Below are 14379 nucleotides of genomic sequence, written 5' to 3'. Positions count from 1 at the left end.
TGTGTGCAGAAGGATTTTGGACCAATGAGGTTTCACTGTGGGTGGAGCTATCCACTTCTATACAGAACAGTACTATTACTGTAAAGTCTGTGTCAGGTGTTGTGCAGGTTTATTCGCTGCCACAAGTTGAAAATTCAGACATTCAGAAAGCCGTATTTGTGGAAATGTTGGCTTCTTTAGATGTGAAATGTGCTGAATTAGGTTATATAACAGCTTTGAATAACCAATAATAGCAGATTTGGTCCAACAATAGCTCTTGTTTTGCTTTTAGTAAAAGAGCCTTTGAGCGTTATGTTTCCTTTGGTCTCTTCTGCTGGATAGATATACAGTCATATTTGCATTTATGAGAAAGACTTGAATTGGTTTCTGTTTTGGGTGGTCTGGATTTTACTGGATATGTGTTTCATGTGGTTAGACTGTAGGTCACATTGACACACATCTCTCGACATTAAATCCATCCAAAGAGCTAACTCTGTCTCTGGCTTTCTTTGGCTTCTTCTGCATTTAAGGCTCCTGATGAATTATCAACATTTTCAATAAATATTGTAAAGTACAGTATGTTTTTTAAGGCTGATGTGTATAGATTTTAGCGGCATCTATCAGTGAGATTGTGAATTGCAAGCCATGCCTCAGTCCACCGATCACCACTTGCTTTTGAATGCATAGAGAAGCTACAGTAGCTGTCACAGGACAAACATGTTGTTGTCTGAGAAAACATAGTGGTGAAACACTCTTTGTAGAGCAGGGCTACTGTACACTGTGAAAGAAATTATTGTTCCACTTACATTTTTGAGTTTTTAATCAAACTTTCTTGACTAATGAGGAGTTGCTATAAATTATAAAATATAGTTGAATTAGCTTATTTCAACATTATTTTTATAATGTAGGGGTGAGCGGGGCACAAACTAACATGGGGTTGATTGTAACGCAGCTACTTTACATATTTATACAGGGCTGAGCAATCTGTGCTTTTGGTCTTTTTCTCTTACCGTCAGAAAATCTTCTTAAAGCTCACGTAACACATGCTGTTTCTGCATTTCTGATATTAATCTGGAGTACCTATAGAGTAGTATGACATCCTTTATATCTCCGAAGAGTCTTTAGTTTAATCAGATTTATAAAAGAAAGATTAGCTTTACTGAATCTTTCCGATAACGTACAAAAAAAATGTGGAGTTACTACCGCGGGAGGAGTCATGCAACACTATACAACACTTATAACTTATGATTCATTACATGTTCGTGTCATTTATATAATATGCACGCACATATTTCCAACATAAGACAGAAGTCTTACTTACCACATGCGACTCGTGACCCGGTTGGGAAAATCCAGTGCATCAAACACACACGCAAAACTCCGCTGCTACTCCAGATAATAAACTATATCCATTGTTTTCATAAGGCTGGATTTCTTTTCCTTACATCCAAAAACACACTTCTTCTTTTGTGCCATTGTTGACTTTTGAAATTAAACAACACTGTCGCGTGTTGTGATGTTTGTAAGTTCTAGCGTCTCCCGCTGATTGACGGGTGGGTGGGGTTTTCCGGGGGAAGTGCCCATATAAAGAAGTGATACGTATAGAAAACCCCTGAAACGTCAGCTGGACCTGTAAACGAAAAAAATTTTCAGAAACTTGTCCTGGCGAAGTGCATTCGGCACAGAAATACTCTGTAACACGCCCAACTGCTTTTTTGACACTTTGCCTACGTTTAGCATGAGGAAACAACTCTATAACTGTGTTAATAAGTCAGAATGCTTGAAATACCACTTAACCCCCCCTTTAATTTAATTGAATTATTTGTGTTTAAACAAAATTTTCTAGCAGGTGTTACAACAATCCCTCTGTTTGTTACAATGAACCCCACATATCAGGTAATTGTAACATTTGCACTCCTGTCACTTTCGAGGTAATTGTACGATAACGGTAGATCCCACTAACAAACTTTAAGTGTTCATTTGTAGAAGAGATGTGTGTTAATTGTGTAAAAATGATTAATTCAACTTAAATATTGCTTGAATGATAGAGCTAAGGTCAAAAAGGTTGTGCCCCGCTCTCCCCTACTACTCACACCTTAGTTCAAGTTAATTAAACGTAAAATTTTAAGTGTGACAATATATTTTTTTAAAGTTTAGAAACATATATGTGTATGCATATAAGAATGTCTTATTCTTAGGTGATATAACACATAACAGTTCATTATTCAAGATCTTTATGCACCACTTATAATATAGTTATATATCATTTCTGTCTATAAATCCAAAATACACACACTGCACCTTTAAAAACAATCAGAAAGAAATAATAAATTGTTCTTTTGGAAAAATAACGTAGAATTTAGTCTTTAACAAAATTTGAAATGAATGATAAATAATTTAAATACTATGCAGTCAGTTGTGTTTGATATCTTTCTTCTTTTTCTATTGAATGTATTTTTTTGTGTGACTTCTTTTATTTATGAATCAGTACTTTAACATTTTGTATAAAGCGTCTGAGACTGCACACAAAATAAAAAAATCAGTATAGTACGTTTCCTTGCTATTGCAAATCAGAAATATACTTTTTATACATTTTTTTATAAATCTCAGACCTTTCTGATTTTTAATAATATTATTGTTTAATTATTTAAATTTTTATTATTTCTCATGTTTCTATTTTTAAATAACTTATTTTAAGACTACCTACTAGAAAATTGCTCTGGTTTTGGTAGTAAGTATTTTTGCTTTATTTTATACAATCCTTGGACATGTTTTGTGTTATTTATCATAAATTTGACCCATAATCTGTGCATACATTGACCTGTAAGATTTATGGTGTCATCCAGGTTTCTTTTATTATTCTTGAACTCTGTCTTCATACATCATTGTCTTTGTGCTCTTTTGTCTTGTCTGTTGTAGATTCAGGCGCACATCTAGTGTGTTTGATGATAATGAGTAAGTCTTTCTGATTGCTGATGCTTTATGAAACACGCTTGTATGAATGCATTTACACCCTCACAGCGCTGAAGGTCTGCATGCGTTTAGCTGTGTATGAGGCATGCCGCTCTTGTGCAAAATAAAGAAATGAGTTCAGTGGGTTGCTAACACAATGTAACCAAATTTTTCATAATCCATGTTTAAAGGCACATGTAAGATTCTTCAATTAAAATATCTAAAATTGCACATTGTTATATATAAGGCTCATTAAGGTCAACCTGGGACTTATAAAATAAAAAGGTCCTGATTTGGCTTGAATGATCTTCGGCGTTGCCAAATGTTTACAATGTTGGATTCCAGAGAAAAATGTAACATCCCTCTCCATAGCGTAGCCTGTCATTTGCATCATGTCCACATTATCCTTGGTTTCTGCTTTTATGGTGAAATGGAAATTATATGTGCATTTTGCTGTCTGTAAATAAATCTCAATTTTATGCTTGTCTCAAAATCTCTTTTCTTATATATTTACTCTTCTTTTTTAATTCTTTGGGTCTCTTGCTTTGGATGCATGGCTTACAAATGGCACAGATTGTAAATGCCCACTATGACTTGTAAGCGGTGCTTATTAACTAGTTGCTTATTTAATAACTTCCCTTGCCTTTCCAGAGTCCACTATGGCTAACCAACACAGAATACATTTTATTAAAAGATTCATTGATGCCAACATTAACTCAGTGAACGTTTGCTGTCTCACAGGAGTGTGAGTATGATTGACATGAGAAGTGAGGAAGATTCATTATCACCCCATAGTCAAGTTCGGCATGAGCTCATGCACAACCAGTACAACAAGTTAAAAGAGGATGAAGATTATTGGCAGGACGTAAGTGCTTTAGATCGTTGTCATGTTGTTTAATATTGTTTGGTGCAGCAGATAAAGATACTGCATAGTGATTGTGTGTTTGTGTGTCAGGATCTGGCCCGCTGGAAGAGTCGCAGGAGAAGCGTGTCTCAGGATCTGATAAAGAAAGAGGAGGAGAGGAAGATGATGGAGAGGATGATGAGCGGAGACGAATGCTCACAGAGAAGGAAAAGCATCAAGACGTACCGAGAGATAGTGGAGGAGAAGTATGTCTATATCTCACTGCTTTTTTCTTAATAGTTGTGTAGACTTTTCTGTTATTGTTACTTTGAGGCAATTATTTGTGCCTACCATCAGTTTTCTTGTTCCTCCATTAGGGAGCGTCGCGAGCAAGAGCTGCATGAAGCTTACCGGAACGCCCGCACGCCCGAGGAGGCGTCTGCCGTGCTGCAGAAGTACGCCCAGCGCTTCACCATCAGTGAGGCTATTCTCGAGCGCCTTAAACTCCCTAAGCTGTTGGAAAGGAGCGTATCGGCCGACCCCACCCGCCACTCCTCCACCCCTGTCTTTCTGGACACCTCCTCCACCTCCAATGCAATGCAGTACCTGCGACAACAGTCTCTCCCCACGCCCAAGTTCACGTCCACGGTGGAGGCGCGAGTGACGGGTTTCACGGTGGAGCAGGGAATCAAGGGAGATGCTGAGAACATTTTGGGTCCTGCTCGTTCGCTGGCTTCAAAACCTTACAGACAGAGCGGAAGAGCTGGGTTAAGGACAGCAAAGGTACTGACAGTTGTAGAATTGACATTTATCACTAAGGGGCTGTTTATACCTGGTATTAAGATGCGTTTTGGTCGATTAGATCACATACACTTTTACACCTGGTCTGTCTCTTTTGTCCACTTCTGTCCTGATTACTTTGAGCGGATGGTCTTTGGACACTATGGACGAGTCTCTCTGTTTTCGTTTAAACGTAAGCGGGAGAAATTTGTGTTGTTAGTAAACATGCAGCACATTGTTTTGTATGTGTATGTGTAAGAGCTTTCTCTGATATTTCAGCGCAATCAATGAAATAAGCTTGTGCAACTTTCACAAGCTTGCAAAATGAAACAAATATGAAAAATGCGGAGAGCAGCTGCTTCAGTTGTATCAATGAAAGCCTAAAGATGGCGCTGAACACTGTTGGTTCTGTTGGTTGGAACCCTTTGACGCGTCTGCAGCAGGCATTTATTTTGGCAGGACACGTGATGCACATACAATCACTCGAAGCGCAGAACACATATTTTGAAATTACAGACCACACACACGAAGGGCTACATACATGTTGTGACGAACTTCGCATGGTGCGCCCTCAGAAAAAGAAGTCACCAGCCGCCACTGCCTTTGATATACACTCACCTAAAGGATTATTAGGAACGCCATACTAATACTGTGTTTGACCCCCTTTCGCCTTCAGAACTGCCTAAATTCTACGTTGCATTTATTCGACAAGGTGCTGAAAGCATTCTTTAGAAATGTTGGCCCATATTGATAAGATAGCATCTTGTAGTTGATGGAGATTTGTGGGATGCACATCCAGGTCACGACGCTCCCGTTCCACCACATCCCAAAGATGCTCTATTGGGTTGAGATCTGGTGACTGTGGGGGCCATTTTAGTACAGTGAACTCATTGTCATGTTCAAGAAACCAATTTGAAATGATTTGAGCTTTGTGTCATGATGCATTATCCTGCTGAAAGTAGCCATCAGAGGATGAGTACATGGTGGTCATAAAGGGATGGACATGGTCAGAAACAATGCTCAGGTAGGCTGTGGCATTTAAACGATGCCCAATTGGCACTGAGGGGCATAAAGTGTGCCAAGAAAACATCCCCCACACCATTACACCACCACCACTAGCCTGCACAGTGGTAACAAGGCATGATGGATCCATGGATCCAGCCCCTTTTTCCTATATGTAGTGGAGATGACTGTTACCCGGTGGGGTCTTCTTCTGTTGTAGCCCATCCGCCTCAAGGTTGTGCGTGTTGTGGCTTCACAAATGCTTTGCTGCATACCTCGGTTATAACGAGTGGTTATTTCAGTCAAAGTTGCTCTTCTTTCAGCTTGAATCAGTCGGCTCATTCTCCTCTGACCTCTAGCATCAACAAGACATTTTCACCCACAAGACTGCCACATACTGGATGTTTTTCCCTTTTCACACCATTCTTTGTAAACACTAGAAATGGTTGTGTGTGAAAATCCCAGTAACTGAGCAGATTGTAAAATACTCGACTGGCCCGTCTGGCACCAACAAGCATGCCACACTCAAAATAGCCTAAATCACCTTTCTTTCCCATTCTGACTTTCAGTTTGGAGTTCAGGAGATTGTCTTGACCAGGACCACACCCCTAAATGCATTGAAGCAACGGATTGGTTGATTAGATAATTGCATTAATGAGAAATTAAACAGGTGTTCCTAATAATCCTTTAGGTAAGTGTATTTGTATGCTTATATATTTAAAGTAGTACATTTTCCCGGAAAGCATTTTGTGAACATCGCAAAAAAATGCTGGCGGGCAACTTTTTAAAAAGGATAGCGAGGAAAGAGTTAATACCAGGTGTGAACAGCTTCTAAAATTTCTCATTAAAAGATGACATGTATCTATAGTTTGGAATTAAATTAAAAGGATTTTTAAATTTAAGTTGTTACCATGCCTTTACCCCAAACGTTACATGACTTAGGATTAAAGCTCAAGGGCATTTCATTTGGGAAATACATTTCTTTAAAGAGATAGTTCACCCAAAATGAAATCCTGTCATAATTTTCTCACTCTCATGTTGTTACATGACCTGTTAACCTGTATAAATCTCTTTGTTCTGCTGAACACAAATGAAGATATTTCGGAAAATGTTATCTTGGGCACATGATCGGGATGTGTTTCCCAAAAGTATCGTTGTTAACCTGTTAGCAACTTAGTTGGTTGGCAATGGGAAATTGCATTGCAACCAATAACTTAGTTAGCAACAATGCTTTTGGGAAACGCACCCCAGTTTGGTTACAAACATTCCTCAAAATATCTTCATGTTCATCAGATCAAAGAAATTGATACATGACGGTGAAGATGATAGAATTTTAATTTTGGGGTGAACTATCCCTTTAATGGGAACTCATTAGTCATGAGATTTATCCAAAAGTAAATTTTTTGAGCTTTGCTTTGATTATTCTTAGGTTTGTAAATGCTTGTCTTATTTTTTCTTTTATTAAAATGAATTTTGGGAGAAACGTCTGAGACTAAATTGATACCAGAATGAAACAAACTTTAAGTCTATTGAGTTTTTAGAATCATGAAGCAGAGTTTCCTGAATCTTAACTTCTACACCATACTAAACACACTGAATAGCTGTATACTGCATAATGTACTTCTTTATGAATGAAGTCAGTACTGGGTGGCTCAGACAGCATCAGTAAGAGCAGATGTTGCCCTCTGGTGGCTGGAATGAGTGATGTTTGTTAAAGTAGGAGTGTGTTGAATGGTGTCTAGTGTTTTATATCGACTCCCTCTTTCTGAACACATCTGAAACATTCTGGCTCATACACACATTTGTCATGTTGTTTGGGGGCTACCACTGACTTCTGGTTTTACGCTAATTAGTTATACCAAAATACCTAAAACTAACCCTCACACAAATCCTTTTCTATTTTATACAAATATTTGCGAATTTGTCTGGGATGCACAGACATGCCGTCATTCACTGGGGAAGTTTTTTTTCAGGTTGTGTAGTCATAAATTAGAACAGCATTTGTTTATTTACATATCAAAGCTAGAATGTTAAATTAACAGTATGACTAGAAATGTTTAATAATCATTTAAACATGAACTTAAAAACACAAAATTCTCAAATGTGACCCTGGACCACAAAACCAATCGCAAGTAGCATGGGTATATTTGTAGCAATAGGCGGAAATACATTGTATTGTTCAATGGAACATAAACGTTACATAATATCTTATATAAAATATAATATATATATATACATACATATATACATACATACATACATACATACATACATACATACATACATACATATATATATATACACACACATATATATATATATATATATATATATATATATATATATTATATTTTATATAAGATATTATGTAACGTTTATGTTCCATAAAGATATTTTTTAAATTTCCTACCATAAATATATCAAAACTTTATTATTGTGAGTGGATGCAGTGCTTAGGACTTCATTTGCAGACTTTTAAAGGGGATTTTCTAAAAAAAAAAATTCAAATAGTTGTATCTCAGCTGAATATTGTCCTATGCTAACAAATCATACATATATGAAAAGCTTATTTATTAAGAAAGCTTATTCATGAAAAGCATCATTGGAAAGCTTGTTTGTTATTTTCAGATGATGTCTAAATCTCAAGGTCACAAATGAGCTTTGATGTCATTCGTGTCGTTTTCTCAAAAGGTTAAATCTGTCTCTCTGTCAGGTGGATGAAGCAGTGAATGGAGAGAGAGATGATGACGTCCACAGCATTGAGGAAGAGGAGAGGGAAGGATCAGACAGACACAGAGAAGAAGAGTCTCTGCAGTTCTTCCCATCTCCATCTCAGCACACAGAGATCAGACAGACTGACGTGTCAGACGTCTCATACACAGACACTCATCAGATGACGGAGGTGAGCACAGGAGACGACCTACAATCCACAGAATCTGCTGGTGCAGATGCCCACAAGTTTTTTTCACGCTGTAACGTAAAATAATAATTGATGTAAAAACTTATTGGAGAGTTTATAAGCCATCTAATTTTTTTCAGATTAAACGAGAGATGATCCCGCAGGCCGGTGCCACCTCTATATCCCCAAAAGTGTCTGAACCAAAAGCAGAGGAGAATGTAGCCGGTTAGTCAGCTTTGACTTTACAGTGTCTGCTATTTTAGTTGTGACTTTGAACCAAAACAAAAAATTGATCAAACGAGACGATTTAGCAAGAAAAAAGCCTTGATCATTGATTAATGATCATTGATTATATATAATGATATTTTATTACAAATGTATTTATTATTTAAATTAAATGAGTTGTCAAAGTTGCAAATGATTGTTTGTGGAATGAGTTAAATTTCATAAATCCACAACCTTGATTTTGACAAATTCCCTATACATTATCTCTGTGTAGATAAAGGAAAGTCCACTGAAAATCACACGTCTATGCACACAGATGCATCTGATGTGAATCAGTGCGAGTCTAATGTGATTCAGACCGATGCCTCTGCTGCACAGGTTAGTTTATATGTGAACTGCGTTTCATTTGTGCTTAGAGAATCAGATGTTGAATCTTCAATGCATTTTAATGTACAGTATTTGAACTTGACTATGGGTTTGATTGTAGGTCCAAAAACCAGCAATGGAGTCTCCACCTAAACCAGCGAATCGGTCATATTCATCCATCCCAGAATTAAACGGAACCGCACCAGTGTGCCAAACTCCAAATACAGGCCAGTCAAGTCTCCCAATTATTTAAAGCTTCACATTCATGACCATCATTCTGATAAATTATCATGGTAGTAATAATGTTGTGTGCCCAGCTCTGATTCCATTTATAAGGAAGCAAAAGTGCGGTGTAACGGCACTCTGCTTCGCGTCGTGCCGCATTACCACCTTGGTGTGCATTATTTTCTTATAATTCAATGGCCCGTCGTCAATTATTCCTTACTTAATCTTAAACTGGGGATCTTCTTCCTCCGCTTAGTTTTTCAGTTTACAAAGTCTGTCATCTAAATAGGGATTAGACATAGCGACAGCACAACAGGCTTTTAAAGGGGATGAGAGCTGAGACTCTCATTGGTTTACTGCACGTTAAGCCCAAAATACTCCCATTACAATAGGACCAACCCTTTTCGACCATGCACTCAGGCGCACAAACCATTTTTCCCGTCGTTAAATTAGCAAAAGTGGATTCGGACACGCCCATTTACACGTTGCGCTGTGCGCTTTAGACAATGCGCTTAGATCGTTAAAATAGGGCCCATAGTTCGTGTTTGCATGGTTTGAAACCGGACTTAGCAGTTATGTGTCTGATGCTGCTGAATATAGCATCTATTTACATATATATCTATGGTCAGCTAAGCAATTGAGTAGAGGCGGGACTAATTTGCATATTCATAGATCCATGTAAATGAGGCAAGGGTGTACAGTTACATTCAAGCTGTTTTAAAGCATGTGACAGGTAAAACTTTTACATATGTTAATGATGCCCAAAGATGCATTTTAAATGATCAAATTTATGACTACAGAGAAACTTAAACCTTTTTGTGTTTGAAACTATATCCACTTTTGCTGTCATTTGTTAACCAATAAAAAACAAATTATAATAAAAGTGCTTGTTGAAACTTTTCATGTTTTGTTTTTACAGAAATGGCTAAGCAGTCTGATGGCAATGTAAGTATTACAATATATGCATCCAACTCTCCTCTTTCTTCATTCAGACTTTGGTTGATGGGTTTCTTGTCGTTTCTCATCTGGTTTAAAATTTAGAATTGATATCAAAACCAAACATGTACTGTTGGGTGTGTTGCTTGCGGATATTGCAGGTTCAGTACAGTATATGTTTCTGTCAATGCATTTAATTGAACATAATTTCTTAAAACTAGTTTATTGACAAATTCCCAGTGAAGTGTCCAATTATCCATGATTCCCAAATTTTTTGCAACTTTCGCAAGCACCACAATTTTATCAGAAACAGTGAAAATGTAGTGTTGGATGGTGGAGCTGCTTGGTTTGTTTCAAATGCCTGTTTATTAAACAAGTGAGAATTATACCATAACCAAAGCCAGTGTAAAAGTGGCCCATCTGTGTTGTGTAAAGTCCTGTCGAATTGATGAACGTTTGATACCAGATGGGACGGCAGCAACGGATCTTCTCTGTTCTGTCTCCACTTCTCTCATCCATCATGTCCTCTGTGTCCTCTCTAGTAGAATAGGTACAACATGACTACCTCAGGGATAATAGACCAACTTTCTCTCTCTCATTCCCTTCCTCGACCATTATGTGTGATTTGGCGTACGTGTAATGTTATGTTGCGGTCGGTGCGGTTAGGTTCCTCCCATGATGCTGAATCTGATGAAACGCGTTGAACACATTTCTTGGAGCCCTGAGGAAGAGCGTAAACGTCAGAAGAAGTGGCAGGAAGAGCAGGAACGAATGCTTCAGGTACAACGGCCTGAGCTGACGCCGAGTCCTGGACGAGCTTCACAGAATCCATAATTCAATCAGACTAACCAGAATATGAGCACTGTCAAGATTCATGCTTAAAGGTGCCGTAGAATGTAAAACTGTATTTATCTAGGCTTATTACACGGCTCTCTGGAATGCTTGATTCTGATTGGTCAGTTGAAACATTTGCAGGTTCGTTCTTTTTAAATAATAACCACTCAAAAGTAATAACGCATAGCCGGACTACTTGTATGTTTTAAATCCCTCCGCGCCAACAAAGATTAATGTTTGGCGCCATCTTGTGACAAACACTGGACAACCACAATTAAGAATGGAACATTTTGACATTAATTTTAACATGTACGGAAAAAACAAAACATTTGAACAGTGGATAGAAGAACGAACAACGACAAGACACAGAGAGCTTACTGAGACTGAACTTGACAAAATAGAGCATGACAGCTACGAAGCCAACACCAAAAAAAAAACAGAATGGGCATTAAAACTTCTCAAAGACTGGCTAAAAAAGAAAAAACAATGGAGACAGACAAGTATGAAGCAGAAGATCTTAATAAGGTATTAAGATCATTTTATGCATCTGTGCAAAGTTTCGCGGAAGGATAAAAATGTTAATTTAAAACAAATATGCCAATAAAATGTTTCAATTCATATTCATGTCCAGTTTTTTTTCTTATGTGGTTAAGTAGCTGTGTAATAAGCGGGATAATGTAGAGGCAGCCGGTAGTTATTGGGAAATAAGCAAAGTTGAGGCTGCTGAGTTAGCGCTATATGCTAGTAAACACTGTATGCTAACGTTTAGGCTGAACGTTAAAGTTACGTTTTGCAGGTCCATACTGAAAAAAAAACCGTATCACTCATTCAATTCCAATCTGTGAATAATTAATTATTCCTCAAAATCTGTATCTTTGTCTAATAAAGGCTCAAACATAAGGTCTGTTTACATACACACAGAGCTACTGAAATAAGCCGCTCTGTGAAACAGCCAATCAGAGCAGAGCTCAACATTATTATTCATGACCCTTTTAAATAAGGTAACAATAGACCATTTAATTCTGGGGATAAATCCTGGGGCTGTAAATGGACATGTAAAACCATCTCTAGATCATTTTTGCACTTAATAAATCCACAGACCTTCTATGTAGATATCAGAAAAGAATTTAACAGATTGAATCAATGCATTCTTTGGCACCTTTAGGTTTCTTAGGTTGCATGTGTAAGGTTTAGGTTACATTTTACTTTACAGTGTAACTGTTACAGTGTAATTATGCATTTAAGTATAAATAATAGGTGGTAACACTTTACAATAAGGTTGTATTAGTAAACGTTAGTAAATGCATTAACTAACATATGAACAATAGTTTTTCAACATGTATTAAATCTTCTTAATGTTAGTTAATATCAATACTATTCATATCAATATTATGGTGCATTAACTAATGTTAACAGCAACAATGCTTCACTTAATTTTAAACAATGTATTAGTAAATGCCGAAATTAACATAAACTAAGATTAATAAATGCTGTTGAAGTATTGTTCATTGTTAGTTTATTTTAGCTAATGCATTAAATAATTCTAAGAAATACAACCTTATTGTAAAGTGTTACCATAATAAGTACTGAGTAATAATAATTTACAACATGTACTTGTTATAGGGTGAGAGTTTGGTTTAGGGTTATTTGGCATAATTAGATATAATAACTATAGTAAGATACTGTAAAGTAAATTGTTAAGAAGTTTGCTTTTAAAGCTAAATACACAAAATGTATTAGACATAAACAGCTTGGACGTTTTTTAAATTAATACCGATTCAATCTTAAGTTTGCATTCGTATCATTAGAAAGATTTCAGAATGGATTAGATGCATGTTTCAGCTATTATAACCCACACTTGGCTTTTTTTGCGTTTTTGTAGCCATGCACAATAAGTATGAAGACTAAAGCTGTCATTAATAAATCATAAAACTATCTTTGCTTCAAATCAGAGTTTGCACAATTTAGAAGGAATAATTCACAGGAGATCTGGTAGACGAGCACCGTAAAGTTATTGGTTCTTTACTCTGAGCTTGAAAAGCAGAACACAAAGCTTACATCCAGCGCTGCGCATAAATCCCTGCCTAATGTGAGACGCCCCTGCATTTGTGCCCTACTGTGTATAACAGGAAAGTATTTGTCTATTGAGACAAATGCTTTTCACCAGAGGTGCTGTTTAAAGGCAAAATCATGCAGTATCTCTTCAAAAGTTATTGAGTCGTGTTAACTTTAAAGCTAATGCAGGTCTTTAAAATTTTAACTGCAAGCTATATACTGTATGTTCGGCTGATTATGATTTTGCCTTTAAAATGTTACTGTGCTTTTTTCTTGGCTATCTATGGGCTGTCTGTCTTTCTTTAACCTTTAACCCTCAAATGACTTCTGATCACATGCATCTCACTCAGATTACAATCATTTTCTGGATATCAGGAGCAGATGAATTGCATAGAGGACAACATGAAACCGTTTAATAGTTTCTAAACATCCACTGAATGATTGATATGCATGTGTGTAACAACAGGAGAAATATCGTCGTGAACAGGAGAAGTTGAAGCATGAATGGGAGCTGGCACAGAAGGAGGTGGAAGAGGAAGAGAGGCGGTACCATGAGGAGGTGACGTTATCTTTCACTAATGTTATTAATACTGTAGATATGGGGGGATTTTTATTGTGTCATTTTGCGATACACTGATAATGTCACTGAATCTAGTGATATCATGAAGTTTTTTATAGGCTTTTATATGGTTAATTCTTATTTTATTAACTTATTTTCAAGTTTGGTCTTTAGGCACCAAAGGTGTATTAAGCTAATTATTTTCTGCCAGTAAATGTTATTTGTTGTCATTGCAGGAGCGGAAAATTCTGGAAGAGACTGTGACCCCGCTGACCCCTCATGGACCGATCACTCCTTCAGCCCTCCCGATCACCCACAGCACCTTACACAATAACAGCAGCGCTAATGCAGTCCAAAGACAAACCACAGTACAGATGACAGTAAGGTCTGGGAACAAAGTTTAAGGGTTTCATCCCAAAATATCATTATTTGTAGCTGCAAACCCTTGCGCTGTAGCTTTATTTGCATTTGAATAGTGTCCATACATCAAGTTTATAGTGACTATGTCTGTTGAGCTCCAAAAAACCCCAGACACGGTTGTTAAATAGAGAATGAGATGTTTGGTTTCAGATGTCACATGACTTTAGAAGGCTTGGAATAAAAGTCGTGTAATCTACATGAATGTGTTTACTGATGTTTTTGGAGATCAACAGGTCACTGTAAACTGTGTGGAAGTGAGATTCTTTAATGTTTAACAGCATAAAGGTTGCTTTAGGGTGAATA

The 14379-nt window shown here is 37.1% G+C and overlaps 1 protein-coding gene across 15 annotated transcripts in view; it reads left to right on the top strand.

Annotated features, from left to right (window-relative positions):
- The window catches only part of limch1b (LIM and calponin homology domains 1b), a 131502-nt gene that overhangs the window by 100701 nt on the left and 16422 nt on the right, over positions 1-14379 (top strand). For 8 of the 15 annotated variants that reach the window (XM_055178567.2, XM_055178566.2, XM_055178564.2 and 5 more), the window contains 12 exons: positions 2899-2934; positions 3673-3796; positions 3887-4041; positions 4153-4558; positions 8271-8459; positions 8597-8681; positions 8956-9059; positions 9169-9274; positions 10192-10217; positions 10875-10988; positions 13564-13656; positions 13893-14041. In XM_055178567.2, coding sequence (XP_055034542.2) covers positions 2899-2934; positions 3673-3796; positions 3887-4041; positions 4153-4558; positions 8271-8459; positions 8597-8681; positions 8956-9059; positions 9169-9274; positions 10192-10217; positions 10875-10988; positions 13564-13656; positions 13893-14041 — 1587 coding nt within the window. The remainder of the gene's footprint in view (positions 1-2898; positions 2935-3672; positions 3797-3886; positions 4042-4152; positions 4559-8270; positions 8460-8596; positions 8682-8955; positions 9060-9168; positions 9275-10191; positions 10218-10874; positions 10989-13563; positions 13657-13892; positions 14042-14379) is intronic. The other 7 variants (XR_008637448.2, XR_008637447.2, XM_055178571.2 and 4 more) reach the window with 3 other exon arrangements.

The sequence above is a fragment of the Misgurnus anguillicaudatus genome, chromosome 16 (assembly GCF_027580225.2).
Source record: "Misgurnus anguillicaudatus chromosome 16, ASM2758022v2, whole genome shotgun sequence".
NCBI lineage: Eukaryota > Metazoa > Chordata > Actinopteri > Cypriniformes > Cobitidae > Misgurnus > Misgurnus anguillicaudatus.
Note: the sequence above shows the minus strand (reverse complement) of the source record. Positions and strands in the feature narration are given on the sequence as shown.